Below are 16,778 nucleotides of genomic sequence, written 5' to 3'. Positions count from 1 at the left end.
CAGAAAGAGAGGATTTGCCTGATAGCAAGACCCACCCAAATCTTGTTCGAACAGCAGATTTGTCAATGGCTTTTTCCGCTGCTAATAATGAGCAAGTGGTATTTAACTGTTGGAGGCCTTCTAGCACTGCACTACTAGAGACTGGGAGCAAGCCCAAATCTGCTGTTTGTGAGCTGTGCAGCTGTTGCAAGCACTGGAGAATCGGTCCTCGTTTTCACCATATTGTTGCTCAGCCTCTCTGAAAAGGAGGGAAAGCGCATTTTACTATGGATGTGATATTGTATGTGCCATTGGCAACAGGTACTGCTTTAACCACTGAAACACGTGGGTCACCTGCATACAGGTGTAGGCAATCACAAACGTACACATAGATACATGTAGTCAGGTGTTGAAATAGGCAGAGGCAAGCATTATTTTTCCACGGCACTTGCAGCTTATACTAATCTTTCCATCTTTAAATAGTCACCAGTGCTTCTCTTAGCTGATTTGTTCTTGTTTAAATGCCCATTGCCTGCTTTGTAGTCCTGATCAGCTGTCTCCTTCCTCCTCCCCATGCTTTTCCTCCTGTGTGCCCAAGTGAATCCTACTGAACATCTCCCATAGTGTTTCCTCTTTCTGCACTCTGCCCCTTTCTCCTGCTGCACTTACTAACTGCTTACCTAGAGAAGCTGTAATTTCACCTACAACTGTCACTATGATATAGCTGCTCTTCTGTTTCCTATCTGTTAGGTTGATACAGTTTCAGGTGACTTGCAGGCAAGACCCCTGTTATTTCTTGCATGCTTTACCTACTTTGGGTCCCTTTCTTATTCCACTTGCCTTTAATGACTCCCTTATCCACAGGCCCTGCCGCCTGGTGCACTTCAACCTTTACCAAAGAGGCCAGCACTTGAAAAAAACAATGGTGCCACCACAGTCTTTAACCCAAGCGTTTTCCACTACCAACAGGCTCTAGCCAACATGCAGTTGCAACAGCCTACGTTCATCCCCACAGGTAAGCGTCTCCTTGCTTTCTGCATCGTGGTTTTCTTCGTATGACCTAGACATTGAGCTAATAAGCAGATCTGTAAGAGTCCTTAGCAAAAGAATATTAGTGTGTAAAGTTTCGTGTTAAAAATCGATGGAACGTTAATGTATGTTGTTTGACTTTTTTTCCTTCACCTAATGCACTCCAGAGCTTTTCACTTATAAAGAGCCCTTCTTAGCCTTTCCTTTTTTTTTAAGCAGTCCAACTAAGAAAACTGTCTGCATGTTTCTTGAATTCATACTTCCTATTTTTCCTCCTTATGGTTCAACTGGATAATCTCAAATTAATTCTTTGACTCTTGTGTAGCTGTATTAAAGACTCATGTTAAAATATCTGATGGACCTGTATTTAGAGCTGCCTGCTCGCTTCAAGCTGCAGGTTTCTTTCTAACCTTCTATCTCAGTGACCTACATATTCCAGCAGCCGTTATGTTTGCAGAGGGAATGGCTCATCTTCAGTAAATACAAATTACGTAATTGCCTTTAAAGGCATATTTTTCCCTCTTGCTTGTCTTTTGACCAGTATGATAGCCTGAGATTTTTAAAAGCAATTTTAACTCCCGGCTTTTATTGTACCTTTAAGGTCTCAGAGTAAAATTGAAAGATGCAGCTCAGTAATTCATATAGAAATCGAAACATTGACGTGGCAGATGTGACTGCTGCCTCGCCAATTAACCTCTGTTCGCTGCAGCCAAATGAAAAACAAAACCTGCTTAGAGTAGTAAGTACTGCAAGTGGCTGAATTGGGAACGTTTCAAGAGTTGGTAGCTTAGTTTTAGTATCATTATTTTCATTGCAGAGCATTATATGGAAACGAATGCCTGAAGCTTTTAACGTTTAACACTGTATTCATTTGCCAAGTGATATTTATAAAAATATACAAAGCCTTTCCATGAGTAGACCTAAGCATGCAGTAGACCTGGACCTCGGCCATGCCATTCTTTGGAGTGAGGGGAAAAGCTTTAGGTCTCTAGTATTGAGACTAAACTGTGTCTCAGCTGTGAACATGGTCCAGAGAGTCGAGACCTAAATTCTGTATTCTCGTAGTCTTTATGAGAGTATTGGAGATGCTCAGAATTCAGCAGTTGCCAGGATGTTTTCCCAGGGGAGGAATGTCTTATATGGAAAGATGAAGGGAGGGACCAAGTAGGAGTCTTGTGGTCTGCAAAGTGCTTCTGGAGGGGATGGGCTGAGCTGACCTTACTGCAGCTCTTTCAGATGCCAAGTGAAATACAACTTCAGGAAATGTTCACACTTTCTAGAATGCCAAGTCTGTGAGCTGACTTCCCTTCCTTGAGTTTGCAGTCTTCAAAGCTGACATAAAGTTACATATTTCTGATGCAAGCACTATAAACTAGCTTTCATCCAGAACTCTCATGATACTGTTGTGCACTGTCTCTCAGCGATGGGATTACGCACAGGCTGATGCATAACAGATCTGTTTGCTGACACTGGCTCTTGTCTGAGGACATTAATGCTGATCAGAGAAGTAAATTTCCAGTCAAGAGAATGAATCTCTGATGAGTTTACACATCCACATGTTCCGTTAGTCATGCATCAGCCTGCAAATTTGATCTAAGCCGTTGCAGTGCTCTTGGCAGCAGAGCAGAGAAGTGGCATGTAGCAGCTCACACCCTTTTGAGTGGTAGTTACTTTTGTTAGTGTCTCCTATTCAGTCCTTGAAGTGTCAGTTTTCCCTCTGTGATAAACCATGATCTCTCAGCATCGTGGTTTGCTATGGAGGTGGGGAGATCAGGGTGAACACTGAAAATGATGTCATCACTGCGGCTGTTTCAAGTCTAAAGGAACTGCCTCTTTCAGCTTTAAACTAGAGACTTTGAATCCCAATCCCTGCTTACAGGAGTAAATTGCTTTTAGAAAGTTGGTTTTAACATGAGTGTGATGCTCCTATAAGGCAGTCTTGTCTGCTTCTGTGATTGGAAAGAAATCAATACACCTGATAGTATAAAAAAAAAACAAAACACACAGCAACCAATTTGTAGAAGAGATCACATCGTTTAATAGCAGGGTGGAAGAAGAAATACATTTTCTACTACCCAAGAATGCAAGAATTAATTTGTTTTGCTACTATCTCTTAAAACTGAGTTTAAACTATTTATGTATCAATATGCAGAATGTTTTGCATGTGCTTAAATATTGAATGCTGCAAAGAGAATACCTGCTTTTTAGTTAAAGTGATTTCTAACACTGAAGCTTCACTAATGAAATATCCCTTTTGTTCATCTTTCCACGCTTCAATGCATGGTGCGCAGGGTCAGTTCTGTGCATGACACCCACTGCAAGCGTTGGTAGGTTTTTCTACACAAACTTCTCAACTTTTCCTAATCTGAAAGAGACAGCAAGTCAGTATGCATCAGTGAGAACCTGGGTGGCTGAGTGGTGTGACTGTCTATCCGCTGTCTTCTTTGAGGCTTAAATGGTTGTACCTCTTTTAATTTCTGTGCAGTGCAGTGTTTTGTGTGACTAATACAAGAATCCAAAGCAATGCATTCCCACCCCTATTTAGTTCTGTTGCAGAAAGAAAAATTTATCAACCTGAATGTCTTTACAACCCATTTAAGTTGTCCAACAAAAGGAATAGCAGTGGGAGAATCCTGTTGGTTTGTTATTTTTGTATCAGATATATTAGAGTTCAGGTTTTTGGTTGTCCTGAGGACATTTTAAGAGACTGGTTTAATAAAGGCTCTGAGAAGGAATGTATCTAGAGGCAGGCCCTTTGCCAGAGCAGGGTGCCAATGATGCAGTGAGTGAAGCAGAGCTAATACTGTGGACCAGCTGAAGATTCATCTCATTAGTGACTTTTTAGCAGTGCAGGCTCAAGGAACTGTGAAGAGGGGACCAGGGATGCAATCAGGCAGCAGGGCTGAGAAGATGCTCTCTACTTCTGCAGGAATCCAAAATGCTCAGTCTCAGGATCTGGGTCACGCTTGGAGCCTGTGTGGGTCTTTGAGGGACCCCCACCTCTATCTACAGCTGCTGGGCACAGTGGCATAAATGAAATCTGAGCTTTCAGCCACCAGCCAAGGTTACGCAAGTCAACAGCCATCCTGGATAGGAGTGTGCCTGCTTCGGGCAGAGTGAGAGGGGGGAGCAGGAGCCCTGGGAGCAGTTTGGGGAAGTCTGAAAGCCAGCAGCTTTGGCAGAAACAGCTAAGCACTCTGCTCTTGAACCTCCCCGTCTTACAGGCTGCTTCTTCCACCTGAAGGCAACCCACTGGAGCGGGGGGCTCTGTGGGCACACGGTTACCCTGCTGCTGAACCCTGAGAGCGCTCCTGCAGGCCCCAGCTTCCAGCTCTGCTGGACTTTGCTGATCCCATGTGTGTGCTGAGATGGGCTGGGTGGGAGCACACACACACAGCCGGGGCTGTGGGTATCCCCGGCTGACACCCCAAGTGTGGCTCCTGGCGTTCAGGTGCCCACAGGTTCACCCAGCCCCTTGGAGAAGGAGCTGTCAAGGGCTGCTGGCTCCTCCGTGCTGCCTGCTGCTCTGCTCCCAGCTCTTGCCTGGACAGAATGAGTTATCTCCAGGTTGGAGCAGTCCAGGGCAGCATCCTTCCCCTGCTTCCTGGATCTGCGGGTGCCCCAGAGCATCCCCTCCGGCTCCTCGCAGCTTGGAGAGGCTGCTGAGCTCCCCGCTGCCGCACTGCCCTTCTGGATGCTCTCCCGCCAGTTGTGAGCGTTGGATGCACTCTTGTGTTTCTCCCTCTTGGCCTCCTCCCCTTTCCATCCCCTCCTATCTTGCAAGGAGGGAATCCCATCAAATCCTCTAGAATTAGCACAGTAAGGAAGCACGCTGGAATCGTGGGGAGAGAGCTCGGGCTGCCAGCCATGCTCCTGCAGTGCCCATACTGTGCTGAAACGTCCCTGCAACAGAGACGACAAAACGTGGCAAAGGGCTGCTGCGGCTGCGGCCTAGCAGGATGGCAGCCAGGCTGCAGCTGTGCCACAGGCCCCAGCCGTGCAGCACGCTGCCATGGCTCGCAGAGTTCCCCTGAGTTCCCCTGGTTCCTGGCGGGGACGGGGAGGGGAGGGAAGGGGATGAGCTTCCCAAGGCGGGCGGGAGGGTGCGCTTGCCAAAATGTCCCCACCCAAAGGAACGTGCACTGGCTGCGTCTAACTCCCCAGGGGTGCGAGCTGACGTGGGCTTTTGCTAGCACACCCTCCCCCCCTCCTTTGGAAATTTGGCCTTTGGAGTCTAATACATCATTGTTCTGCTTATAAATGTACTAAGTGTTGAGAATGTTTTGGTTTTTTCCTTAATTATAATTGTAATTGGCTTTTCCCCTTCTCTCTTGTTTATTTTTTTTCCCAACGCTGTCTTGCTTTGCACTGTGATTGCATGCCGCGCCCCGATGTGTCCTTCATGACGATGTCACATGGCTTGTTGCTGTGATTCCTGCCACGCCCCCAAATCCACCACATGTTGCCATGGTTACATAAAAACGCTCCACCCTCCCGTATGTCGCTTCCATGGTTCCCTTCTGAAAGTGCCCATGATGCACGGTGCTACGCCCACCACTGTGTCTGCAGCAACAACTCCTGCCACCAGCGTCCCCTTCGCTGCAACAGCTACCGCCAATCAGGTTTGGCCCTTTCAATGGCTTTCTTTCACGTGTGTTCAGATCTCGAGGACCGGGCGAGGGCTCCCAGTCCCGCCCGGCTCGGTGCAGGCTCGGGCGCGCAGAGGCAGCGTGTGTCTGGGGATCGGTGAGGGGGCACCGGCTGGAACCGCTGCGGCGGGATCGTAGGGATGGGCGACTGGCAGGGCACGGCCCCGCAGGTCTGGGTGCTTCGTTGCCTTCTCCAAAGTGCCCCGGGACTCAGAACTCGGGCTGCAAAACTCCTCTGTTGCGCTTAGACCTGCAGCACTTCTGCTTTCAGTCTCAAGCAGAAATACCACCCTGAGCATCCTTCCCTGTGGTATTTTGGCATGTCCTCTCCTGGCTGGAAAGTGGAAGTGGAAACACAAGGTGGCCTCCCCCCATATTGTGAAATTGGACTCTAAAAACAGCTCAAAAAACAACAAAAAAAGTGGGGTTGAGGCGATGAAGTCTGAAGCTTATTTATACCAGTAATGTCACCCATCCCTACAGAATTGACTCTGGATGTGCAGTACGTGCCGTTGTAGCACTGCCATAAGTGTCCAGGACTTCATGCATGTCTGCCGAGCCATAACTCTTTCCAAAACTTTCCTCTGAAGATACTGAGTTGTGATGGCTGCTTCCGCACCCGTCCCGAACTGTATATGCACAACCTGTCCTAGTGATGCTTCCTGACAATTTGGTGTGCCACAACTTTTTCCACTGAGGCCAGAGAAATGTCAAGTGCTTCCCCCCGACTCCCCAAAACAAGTTGTAGCTTTCTTAGTTCTTCATCATGCTCAGGTTTAGAGCTATAGCAGAGAAAATGGGGCATCGCTTTATTCAGTAGGGTGTTGTTAGCCATGCTGAATGTCATTACGATCTCAGGGGGTTTCCTGCAGTCTTTTGTTAGCATGAGGTTATAAAGCTTTCAGGAGAAGTTTTACCAGTGTTAAGTCCTCGGCAGTGTTTTACTGCTTGCAGTAGGTATTGCTGTTCTTTCTCTGTGCTGTGTTGTAGCTGTCAGGTAGAGAAGGTCTTACTCATACTCGTATCGGTCATGAGAAGAAAGCAGAAATTTCTGTGCAGTGTTGCTCTGTGGCTATATGAGTCTGGACAAAGCTATGCTCCTTATGTCTCAGCCAGCTAATTTCAGAGCATTTGTCTTACTTGTAGTCCATGGAGCTAAAATCCCAGTACAGTCACCGCATAGTCCACGAGGCATCAGTAGTGATGCAACTGTCGTACTTAATGTGTGGCAAAGTAAAGACAACTTGGGAGTGGATCCTGTTTTATAAGACACTGATGTATTTGCTAACCTGAAACTGAAGACAATGAAGAGACGGATTTCAAAGCAATGTTTTAATGTGCTGTGTTCTTTGTTTTCTTTGCTGTAGATATCCCAGTTATCAGTAGATGAACTGAGTAGCAGCATGTTTGTTTCACAGATGTAGAAGTTCCCGATAGAACAGTAAGTTGCTTTTCAGTATTTCTCTTTACAGTGGATTGCTTTGTTACAAGGACACTGCATCCCCCAAAAGTGGCTGCTTTGGGCAGTGGGTCTGAGTCTGCAGGACCCCGGTGGCTCTGCTCTCTACCAAGTTAACAGCAATTCAGCAGCTGCAGCACAGATGCAGACCAGCCCTGTGGCTTACTACAAGCAGTGTTTCGTTGTGTCTAAAATAGCTGTTTTGTGGTGTTTGTAGCCCCCCTTTCTTGCATCCCCCTGAGTCTGACGGTTATGTTTGCAAGTTACTCTTGCTCTGCACAGCTCCCAGCAGCCTGCAGGTGCCTCAGGGGTTCATGCTATTGCTGGTAAAGACTGCTCTGGTAATGAATCAGCTGAAAAGGTGAAACTCGTGTTTTGCTGTTAGCGGTGTATTCCTTTTCCTGGGGTAAGCAGGACTGGGGCATCCTCAGCTGCTGTGCATCAGCAGGACGAGCTGGGGTTGGGCAGAGATCTGTTAACCACAGTGGTGCATGGCCCATGGTAGTTTTCTTCACAGGTCCACAAGCAGCATAGCCGTCATGACACGTGCAGATCCTGGGCTGCTGGGCTTCTCTGTCTGAGAATAATGAAGTTTATCCTTTCCTTTGACTTACAGAGCATTTTGCAGCCTTAGCAGCAGTGCTATTTTTCCATTTCTTTTATTTGTAGGTGTTAGCTAATATCATGAGAGAGAATCCCTTGAGGGTTTTAGTTCATCACTTTATTTTTCACCCCAAGAGATGAACGAGCAGTTCAGCCCCTTCAACAAGAAATCACCAGATCTTCCCAACGTGGGCCACAGATATGCAACCCATTTCTTCTTTAGATCATGTATTACAAGCAAGTACTTAAATGCTGGAAATTAATTTGGCAAGCAATTCTCTAATTATATCTTTAGCAGCTGACAGAAGTCACTCGTGTCAGTGGTGTCCCTTATCTCTGCTGACCTAAATAAGCTGTCGTACGTATAAATTGCCTGCTCACGGTGGCCATGGACCCCAGTTAGTCTAGGTGAGCAATGAGGTATCTCTGTCAGTGAAAACATTCTGTGCTGTGCAGTATATTGCTCTCCTGAACAACAGACAGACGTGACACCTGACATGTTCCACGATTTCCATAACACATGCAAAACAGTCTGTTCCACCCGATAAGGAGATCATTTGCATTGGAAGAACCTCATTACTGAACTCTTTGAGATTGATTTCTCTATTTATTTCGGGAAATTTCTTTTTTTCTGGATTCTTTTCGCTTGTGTGTGTGTGCTTAAACTCACACTGACAGTTACTAATGATTTCAGAGAAGGAAAGGAAATTCCAGGAAATGGCTTTATTTAGCAAACAGTGAGCATGGTACAGTCTGTCTGAGTCAGCCGTGCTTTTAAGGACAGTGAAAACCCTTGCCTGAAAGAAGTAAGGTCAAACACTTTATATTTGGTTGGATCTCTTGGGGACCAGCCTACTGGGCATGGAGAGTGTCTGCACCAGACAAGCAGCTGTTCTTCACCGGGGAGCTGTGACCACATGCCTGACCAGATGGACTCTGCCAGATGTGCTTGTCCTCTCACCATCTTGCAGCTATGGGACATAGCTCTTTTCTACCAGTCTGTAAATGTGATTGGTTTCTTCCAGTGTTCCCAGTGCTCACTAGTGACCATTCCCACACAGGAGACTTTGTGTTTTGATCCTGTTTCATGCAGCCACCCGAGCATGTGAAGTTGTGCGTGTGCTCCTGTTTTCTTGCCTGATAAGGATCTTAGTTGGCGTTCTGCAGTGCCAGCAGGTGAATTCCCAAAGCTGCTGTGAGTGGGAGTTTGGTAATAGAATCTGCTGTGGCAGATGTTTTTCTCCATGGTTGACCAGGTCCTGGTAGCCAGGCTGGCTAGTCTAGCTCTTTGCAGGGAGGATTTTCACAAGTACATCCCAGGAGAGGAGATTTTCTTCCAGAAGAGGGCCACCTGAGCACAAGGTTTTTGTGTCTGATTCACCTTTGGCTCTCTGGGATTAGATTTTAATGTAAGTATCTTCACAGTGAACAGGAGGCAGCAGCAGTCAGGGATTCCTCTGGCCCTCTCATCAGTCGCTCTCTACCTGCCATCTTTCACAGATGAGATTGTTATTCTCCCACCTTCACATTCCACAAATTGTTTTGTCAGCATGTGTGAAGCGTGCTGGAAATGGAAAGCCCTAAGTGCTGATTAAAGAGGATGCCAAGTGTGTTATTAGCAATTTCACCCTATGTCAGAAAATTAAGGGAATAAAACATTTTCTCTCCACGACATACTAATAGGAACCTCAAAGGCAATGCAGTGAGGATGCAGATGCATCTTAATAGAATGACTTCTACAGAAAAAAATATCTGATGTCTCATTCTTTGTTTTCTCTTTCCCTTGCAGCAGACCATGTTGAAATTCTGAACCATAAAATTATGGAGCACCAGGACTTCTTGGTGGGAAGCTGCGCATGGCCTTTCTGTATATATCCCCTCTTCCCTTCTATCGTTCTTTACCACCTCTACAGTAAGCCTGTTGCAGCCTACATGTTAACCAAAAACTGATCAATGGGAATGTCAAAAAAGAAAAAAAAAGAAAAAAAAAGAAAAAAAAAGGCACTATAGAAACAATTAACAAACAGCGCTCTGTTATATGAGATATACAAGTAGAAAATTATAATAGACTTTTATAACACATTACTTTAACACACTTAATCATTTTATGACTACCATCTTGATAAGTGCATCTGCACAGCGGACTGTTGGTTTACTGTATACTATCGATGGATAAATGTTTGTCTTGTTTTTAAAGTGTTATCTTACTGTTTTGTTTACATCATAGTCTATTGATTTGTTTTAAAGTGTACATCATTATCAAGTATACTCAATACCATTTTTTCATTATTGTTATGTCTTAAGTTTTCATATACTGTAGGTTTTATGGAGTTTTGTTTGTTTTTTACTAAAAATGTTATCGTGGGAAACAGGAATTATGTGCTTGAAAAACACGACGCAGGAATGTTCTGCCCTTTTCTGGATGTTGCTGTTCATGTCAGCTGAAGTTGTTTGTGTTAAAGGCTCCTTTTATCATTTAAAATTTGCCTTCAGATACTCTCCAAATTTTTAGTACCAATGATGTGCGAGGCCAGCTGTGATTTCAATCCATTTCAGAGTATTTCTTTAAATACAGTGAGCTGATTCTGGAAACTGAAGGAAAAAAAAAAAAGAGAAAGATAAAAACCCACTCTCAGTTAAGGGGATAGGAAAGATTTGCTCAGAATTTCTGCAGTTCTATTGTATGTTGAAGTGCATTCTCAGCTGTAAACGGCGCACAATCTTTCTTGATGTTCTCGTGGTGCAGTGGAAAGTAATAGGTGGATGAATGAGATGTTTTCCTTTGGGCGTTTGCATCGGAGAGGAACAAATGCCAACTGTTAGCTACAAAACACGTGGCTGGATTAGGCCCATCATCGTGGCTTGGCCCAAGCTGGGTAATACTGTGCCCATGAGCATCTCTTCTCTGAGCCTGCTGAAACATCTCAGCCTGAAATCTGGTGACCCTTCCTGAAATTCTGTCAGCGTGCACCAGTTCTTCAATCACCACTGACCATGACTTGGTGATTTTTCCCCTAATTTCTGGCCCTATAAAGCAAACACAGCATAGTAAACCAGGAAAAATTCTACCGTACATAAACATCCATTTTTATGATGTTCCCAGAGGTTGGTGGATGTGGTTTGGCACCTTCTACTCGATGAAGGACCAATGTTTGTCACACAACAAGGGCTAGTTCTCAATACCTCCTTGTCATGCGCATGAATAAAGCAGCTCCTTGCCCACGCACCCTGGGCAGCACTGCCTGGTGTTGTGCTGCCTTGCTGAACAATCTGGCTACACAGAATGAGTTTTAATTTGAGAATGCAGCTAAATTCGTCCCTGTCATAGCTCTGTACTGTCACTGGCATCATGGAAGAGATGGATTTGCTCCCTCGACTTCATAAAAGTATGAAGTGCTAGGAGAAAGAGAATCATGTTTAAAGCCAGGTGATGGGCGAGTTGTTAGTGTCCTGCTGCCCTGAGCTTACAGTGATTTTGTGAGGTGCCAAGAAGATTCCATTTTTTTTTTCCTTAATCTTGGTTAGAGAATGTCCTTCTGTGGGTGCAGATGTAATGATAGACGTGCATCTACATGGACCACAAGGGACAAAGGGGCAGGCTGGGCACAGCAGGTAGAGCCCAGGACAGGCTGCAACCACCTGTGTGTGGAGATGTATTCGTAGCGAGCACCTTTGAAGAGTCCAGCTCAGAAAAGCCTCAAGCCAGAAGGAATCTTTCCATTCATTTCAGCAGGCTTTGAACCTAACCCTACAAGAGGGGAGAAACCCATGCAACCCCAACCCTCAGCCATGCACCTCGTGTTTTGGCAGTCCCTCGTGTCCATGGATGCTTCCCAGCCATCAGCATTCAAAAGCAGACAGTGTTGCCTGCAATTAGTGGCTGTCATTTATATTGGCTACCACCTACCTGTTCTTTTAACCACTGAGTTTCTGTTTCCCAAAACCATAACATTGTTAGTGGAAAAAGTGGATTTGAGTACTTCCTGTTTGAAATTATTTGTGTATCAAAATGGGTTTTGCACAACCTGTGCCAGTGCCTCAACAAAGAACAGAGCTGATCTTCTTAAGCCAGAAAGGATGCATTCAAGCTTGTATGGCTTTATGAGTTAAAGGAGGTTGGAACTTTTTCAGTGCTAAATGGATTTTTGTATATCTTGACACTTTGATGTAACCTCCTATTTTATTTATCTACTTAAACATCTGGCATAGATGTGCATAGAATGTAAACCTAGAATACAGCTGTTTTCACGTCACATTTAAAGCACTGAAAAAAAAACGTTTAAGGATTATTTTTTATTAAAGAGGTCCAATGAGGGATGTTCAGGGTAGTTATATTAGGTGCCACAACAGTTTTTATATTGCTGGCAAATTTAGCGTTAATTTGTAAATGAGTTTAAGGAAAGAAAAGCTTGAAGCACTAAACTTCACCAAATTCAAAACAATCTCGGCAAAAATGCCATTTGAGGTAGCACTATTGAAACTAGTTGTGCAATGACTTGCTCTAATTTTCTTTGTTCAAGAAAGAAAAAAAATGAAAAAAGAAAAAAAAACAGTCGCCAGACTATAAATTTCCTAAATAGACTCTTACAAAGTCACCGAGCTAGTTAGTGACTCTAAACAAATGTCATAAAAGCATGAATATCATCCTTTATTTGACAAGAGATGTATGTAAGTTTGTTTAAATCAATATAATTTTAGTGACATTTTTATAAGCTTCCCACTTTCCATGAACCTATATTTTTTATTTATCCAAAGTGATTTCTCTTTGTCCATTTCTCTCAGCCTTATGCAAACAATATGCAAGAAATGCTGAAACTTGGATAAAACGGGTCATGCAGAGGGAAAATGAAAGCTGAGATTGATCATTTTCACGCAAAAGGTTGTTAGTAGTTTCAATAAAAGTACTACTACTAAACTGTAACATAAGCAGACAATAAAAGAGGGATTTAAAATAAAATGGATTCATAAAACTATTAAGATTATTTTTGTTAAATACAGTGTTTTTAGTAATTCGGAACACGATTTCACAATCAATGTTGTTGGTTTTTTGGTTTCTTTTTTGGTTTTTTTTTCAGTTGCAAGTTTCTAGCTGATGATGTTTTGACTTTGTAGTTTTGCATCGTGATGTCCTAGAAATCGTTCCCTCCCAGGGCAGCCCACGCCGGCCCCGCTCCTGAATGCTCTGCGGCGCTCGGGGTGCTGAGGAGCGGCGGTGCAGGCAGGCTGGCCGCGCTCTCAGCAGCCCAAAGGCACGGCCGCAGAGCTGCTCATCCCGCTGCGGGCTCCTCCTGGCCCACAGCCCGGGTCCCGCTGGGCAGCCAGAGCTGCGGGAGCATCGGCGCAGCGCCGGAGATGGCTGTGTGCCTGTGGTAGGTGCCGGTGGGACGAGGAGCCGCGTGTGTCGGATGAGAAAATCTTCTCCACCTCGTGGGCCCCTTGCTGGCGCTGTAGGGTAGCTCTAGGACACGCAGTGATTGAGAAACCGGAGTCCTCGTTGGGTTTTGGTTTTGATCCCTTGTACATTTCACACGCGCGAAAACGGAAGAAGGTGAAATTTATGAGGAAAATCTAATTTCCCATTCCTGTTGAATGGATTTAGTTTGATATTGACCTGATTTTACCGCGTGCCTGTTGAAGGCCTTAGAGTATATACTGTATGTTAAAGACTGTAATAACTTTCATAGTTGCTAGCCTAATCCAAATGTAAATATAGCTCCAACACATTGTTACTGGGCTACAACGCATTAACCCACGTCATGTATTTTCATTTCTTTACCATTAGTTCATAAGGTTTTTCATTATTGCTTTTTTGATACCTTTAGTAACGAATGAATTTAATTTTGAAGGAGAGTTAGAGAAAGTTTAAAGCTTTTCATACATCTGTTCCACCCGTTTAGTTCTCTTCTAAACCAACACTGAAGCATGGTAAGGTGTAGAACGCAGTCCATAACTTGTCTGTATAGTTTACAGTTTAAGAACAAAATTAACTTTGTATGTAACTCCTACAATGATAGATTCATTGTTAACTAATTATATTAAGTTGTTGTTGCTATGGCAACAAAACTACAACATGGCTACCTTTGTATACGTTATTTGTGAGATTTTCACATGTAAATTAAAAGTGATGTGTAACAGTATGAGCTTGTTAAAGGTACAGTTCGATACTGTCAGATAAAGAGATGACTGAATATTTTTAAAATCCCAAAGTCCCATGTGAACGCTGAATGGGTGTCTCTACGTCACTTTTTCAGTCGAGAAGTTTACAACACATGGATTTAGAGTCAGGTTTTATAGCTTGTAGAAAATTGTTGTGTGGCAAGGGTTATTCCACAGTATTTTAACTCCGACAGCACGACGGGCTGCGTGGGGACGTAGTGATGGTCGTTCCTTCATTTCACACTCACCGCCATTGTGGGAATTCCGAATCCATCCCTCTCAGTACTGTAGCTCTGCTTGCAGTTTTCTGTTGGGTTTTCTTTTTATTTTTTTATTTTTTTTATTTTTATTTTTTTCCTGAAATTGAACACTCGTGTGATTATGTTACAATCAGGGCTAAATGATGAAAACGTGTAACTATTTTAATACTAATTTATATCAGCAAAAACTGTACATAAGAAAAAAAAAATATTGTGGAATGACCCCGTAACAGTGTTGAAGATACCAATATGCTGCAGTTAAACTGATTCAGTTAGTGTACGAATGTGTGAGACACACCTTTTTTGCACTTATGTACATAGTCCACGAAAGAAATCCTTGGAACTTATTTTGAATATAAAAAAAAGTCTGTAATAATACAGGAAAAGTTTGTAAAAGAGATAGGTATTACTAAGGCTTTGAAAAGGAGGAGTTTTTTGCTATAAAACTTATCTGAAAGCATGATGTTGCTTTGCTGTTGTAAAAGCTTTGTAGTTTGCCATAGCTTATTATACAGCAGACTGATACCAGGTCAGCTCCAACCTGCAGCACGGAGAAATGGGAAACAGTGCTTAACGAATTAGTAAGGTCACTAGCAAAGATTTTGTTTTGAATCAGCCTGCATTTTCAAACACACCCGAGGTCACGTTTGTGATGCTCTGCATTCTTGGTGAATCCTATTGGGACCGATATGTCGGCGGTGGCACACACCCATTTTTCCCAGCGCCTCATCCTGTTTCTGTCTGGAAGTGTTTCTCTGTTGTAGGTGACTGTCGTTGGAGTGCTTGAAATCCCAGAGGGAGTTTGAACCGTTGCCGTTTGCTGGGTTTTGAGTGGTTTTGTGTTTTTCTCACCGTTTTGGGGCAAGCCAACAAAACGGAGCGGCTGAGAAGCAGTGGAGGGATGGGAGTTGTTTCAGATGGGCTTGGGATGACTTTCCCCTCCGGTGCCACTGTTTTAGTGCTCTTCTGAGAGTGAGAGAGCCTGGCAGCAGTGCGTGGTGGAGCTGTGGGCTGGGTGCTGGGCAGGGAAGGCTGCTGTGCTGTCTGGCAGCACGGTGCCTCCGGCTGGGTGCAGCCCTGCTGCCTTGCCATGCAAAGGGAGCACAGCCCTGTCCCCAGCCAGGGAGGACCTGTGCTTCAGGAGCTGCTGGCCACGTGCTCCCACACAGCCCCGGCTTCCCCTGCTTCTCCAGGGCTGCCAGGTTGCGCGGAGGTGGTGGGAATCCTGGGCAAAGCCCTGTGCCCATGCAGGACCAGGAGATGCTCTCATATGCGAGCTAGTTGTCTCTTTGCTCCCTGCATGTTGCTTTCCCAAATGGAACGTTAGCTGTGACAGAGAAAACAGAAGATGAATGATGTAAAATATCCGTTCTCTGCAGCAGATTGCTGATTCCCAGCAATCTGGGTCCCCAGGCTCTTGATTCCCTTCCCACTCCTGCTCTTGCTTGCACTGCGGTGCTCTGCAGCACTGAGCGAGGTGTGGAGAAGCTGGGAGGCCTGCATTGAGCTGCTTATTTTTTGATCAGAACTAGTACTCTTTTTGCAAACTCACGCCTCAGATTTGCTTTGGTAAGGCCCCCGTGTCCCTGTATCCCTCCCCTGCCCATCCCAGTGCTCTGGGCACTGCTGCTGGCCGCCCAGAGATTGCTCCCTTCACGTTGTCCATGAATGTCCCCTGCCCAGCCCATAATTCACCACGTGATTCACTGAAACGCACGCTTTGCTGAATCAGAGCCTTAGCATCATGTGGTCCCAGTGTCTGTAAAGGGGAAAAAAAATCAGATGTTGTCTCTTTCCGTGTGCGTTACAAGAATGTAGACTTTAATATGAAATAATCAGCTAATTCTGGCCACTGTGCTCTTAAAGCTTCCCTTTACTGTAATCAATTTTTGTAATCAAGCTCATCATTTCTAGGATTACAAGAAAAAAAACTGTTTTGCACTATGTGAAATGAATCCGAGACGGTAAACTTCTTTTGCTTGGGGATACGAAAACGATCACAACAACACTGCTAAAATCTTTGCTAGTGATCTCTACTGACATCTCTGTATCAAAAATAACTCTGCCTCTCAGACGAGATAATTAAACATGCAAAAATAACACAACTGTTAAATAACACAAAGTTCTTTTTCCAAACACACAACAGAGAGAATTACCTGACACTGAATTACAAGGTTCCAGTTCCTTATTACTGTACACAGATGCTATTTGATAGTGGTGGAAGCCAAATGATTTTGTTGCCATGGCTTTTGTATCCTAGCAGATGAGGGGATGATAAGACCATTCTTAGATTGGGTTATGGGATTTATTTGTTTTGTTTTGGTTTGTTTTTTTTTTTCCTTTTCCAATTAGCTTTCTTTTAATTATATTTTTTATTTTACATCATGAAAATGAAACGAAACTCCCCGTGCTCCTGATCATGTCACCTGACAACAGATCGCTTTCTTCTTCTGTAGAAGTAGAGAATTGTACTTTAGGCAATCACAGAAATCAGAGAATGTTCTCCAAAATGGTCGACTTCTAATTTAAGTCTATACAAACACTTATACCGTACTGTGTGAAGTAGATATTTGAAGCAATTCTTCTTTTCATAGGCATTTCTGGTACAAGAGAAACATTAGGTATCAATTTAATGGTATAGTT

At 44.2% G+C, this 16,778-nt stretch overlaps 1 protein-coding gene across 7 annotated transcripts in view; it reads left to right on the top strand.

Moving 5' to 3' along the window:
- MBNL3 (muscleblind like splicing regulator 3) overlaps window positions 1-16,473 on the top strand; it is a 63,698-nt gene extending 47,225 nt beyond the window's left edge. For 2 of the 7 annotated variants that reach the window (XM_031554644.1, XM_003208345.4), the window contains exons 5-9: window positions 844-994; window positions 3,300-3,335; window positions 5,536-5,630; window positions 7,025-7,098; window positions 9,509-16,473. In XM_031554644.1, the coding sequence (XP_031410504.1) occupies window positions 844-994; window positions 3,300-3,335; window positions 5,536-5,630; window positions 7,025-7,081 (339 nt within the window). In that variant the 3' untranslated portion in view covers window positions 7,082-7,098; window positions 9,509-16,473. The remainder of the gene's footprint in view (window positions 1-843; window positions 995-3,299; window positions 3,336-5,535; window positions 5,631-7,024; window positions 7,099-9,508) is intronic. The other 5 variants (XM_019618143.2, XM_019618144.2, XM_010715185.3 and 2 more) reach the window with 5 other exon arrangements.
- The last annotated feature ends 305 nt before the right edge of the window (window positions 16,474-16,778 follow it).

Source organism: Meleagris gallopavo, chromosome 9, assembly GCF_000146605.3.
Source record: "Meleagris gallopavo isolate NT-WF06-2002-E0010 breed Aviagen turkey brand Nicholas breeding stock chromosome 9, Turkey_5.1, whole genome shotgun sequence".
In the NCBI taxonomy this organism is placed as follows: Eukaryota; Metazoa; Chordata; class Aves; order Galliformes; family Phasianidae; genus Meleagris; species Meleagris gallopavo.
This window is presented reverse-complemented; position numbering and strand designations above follow the sequence as displayed.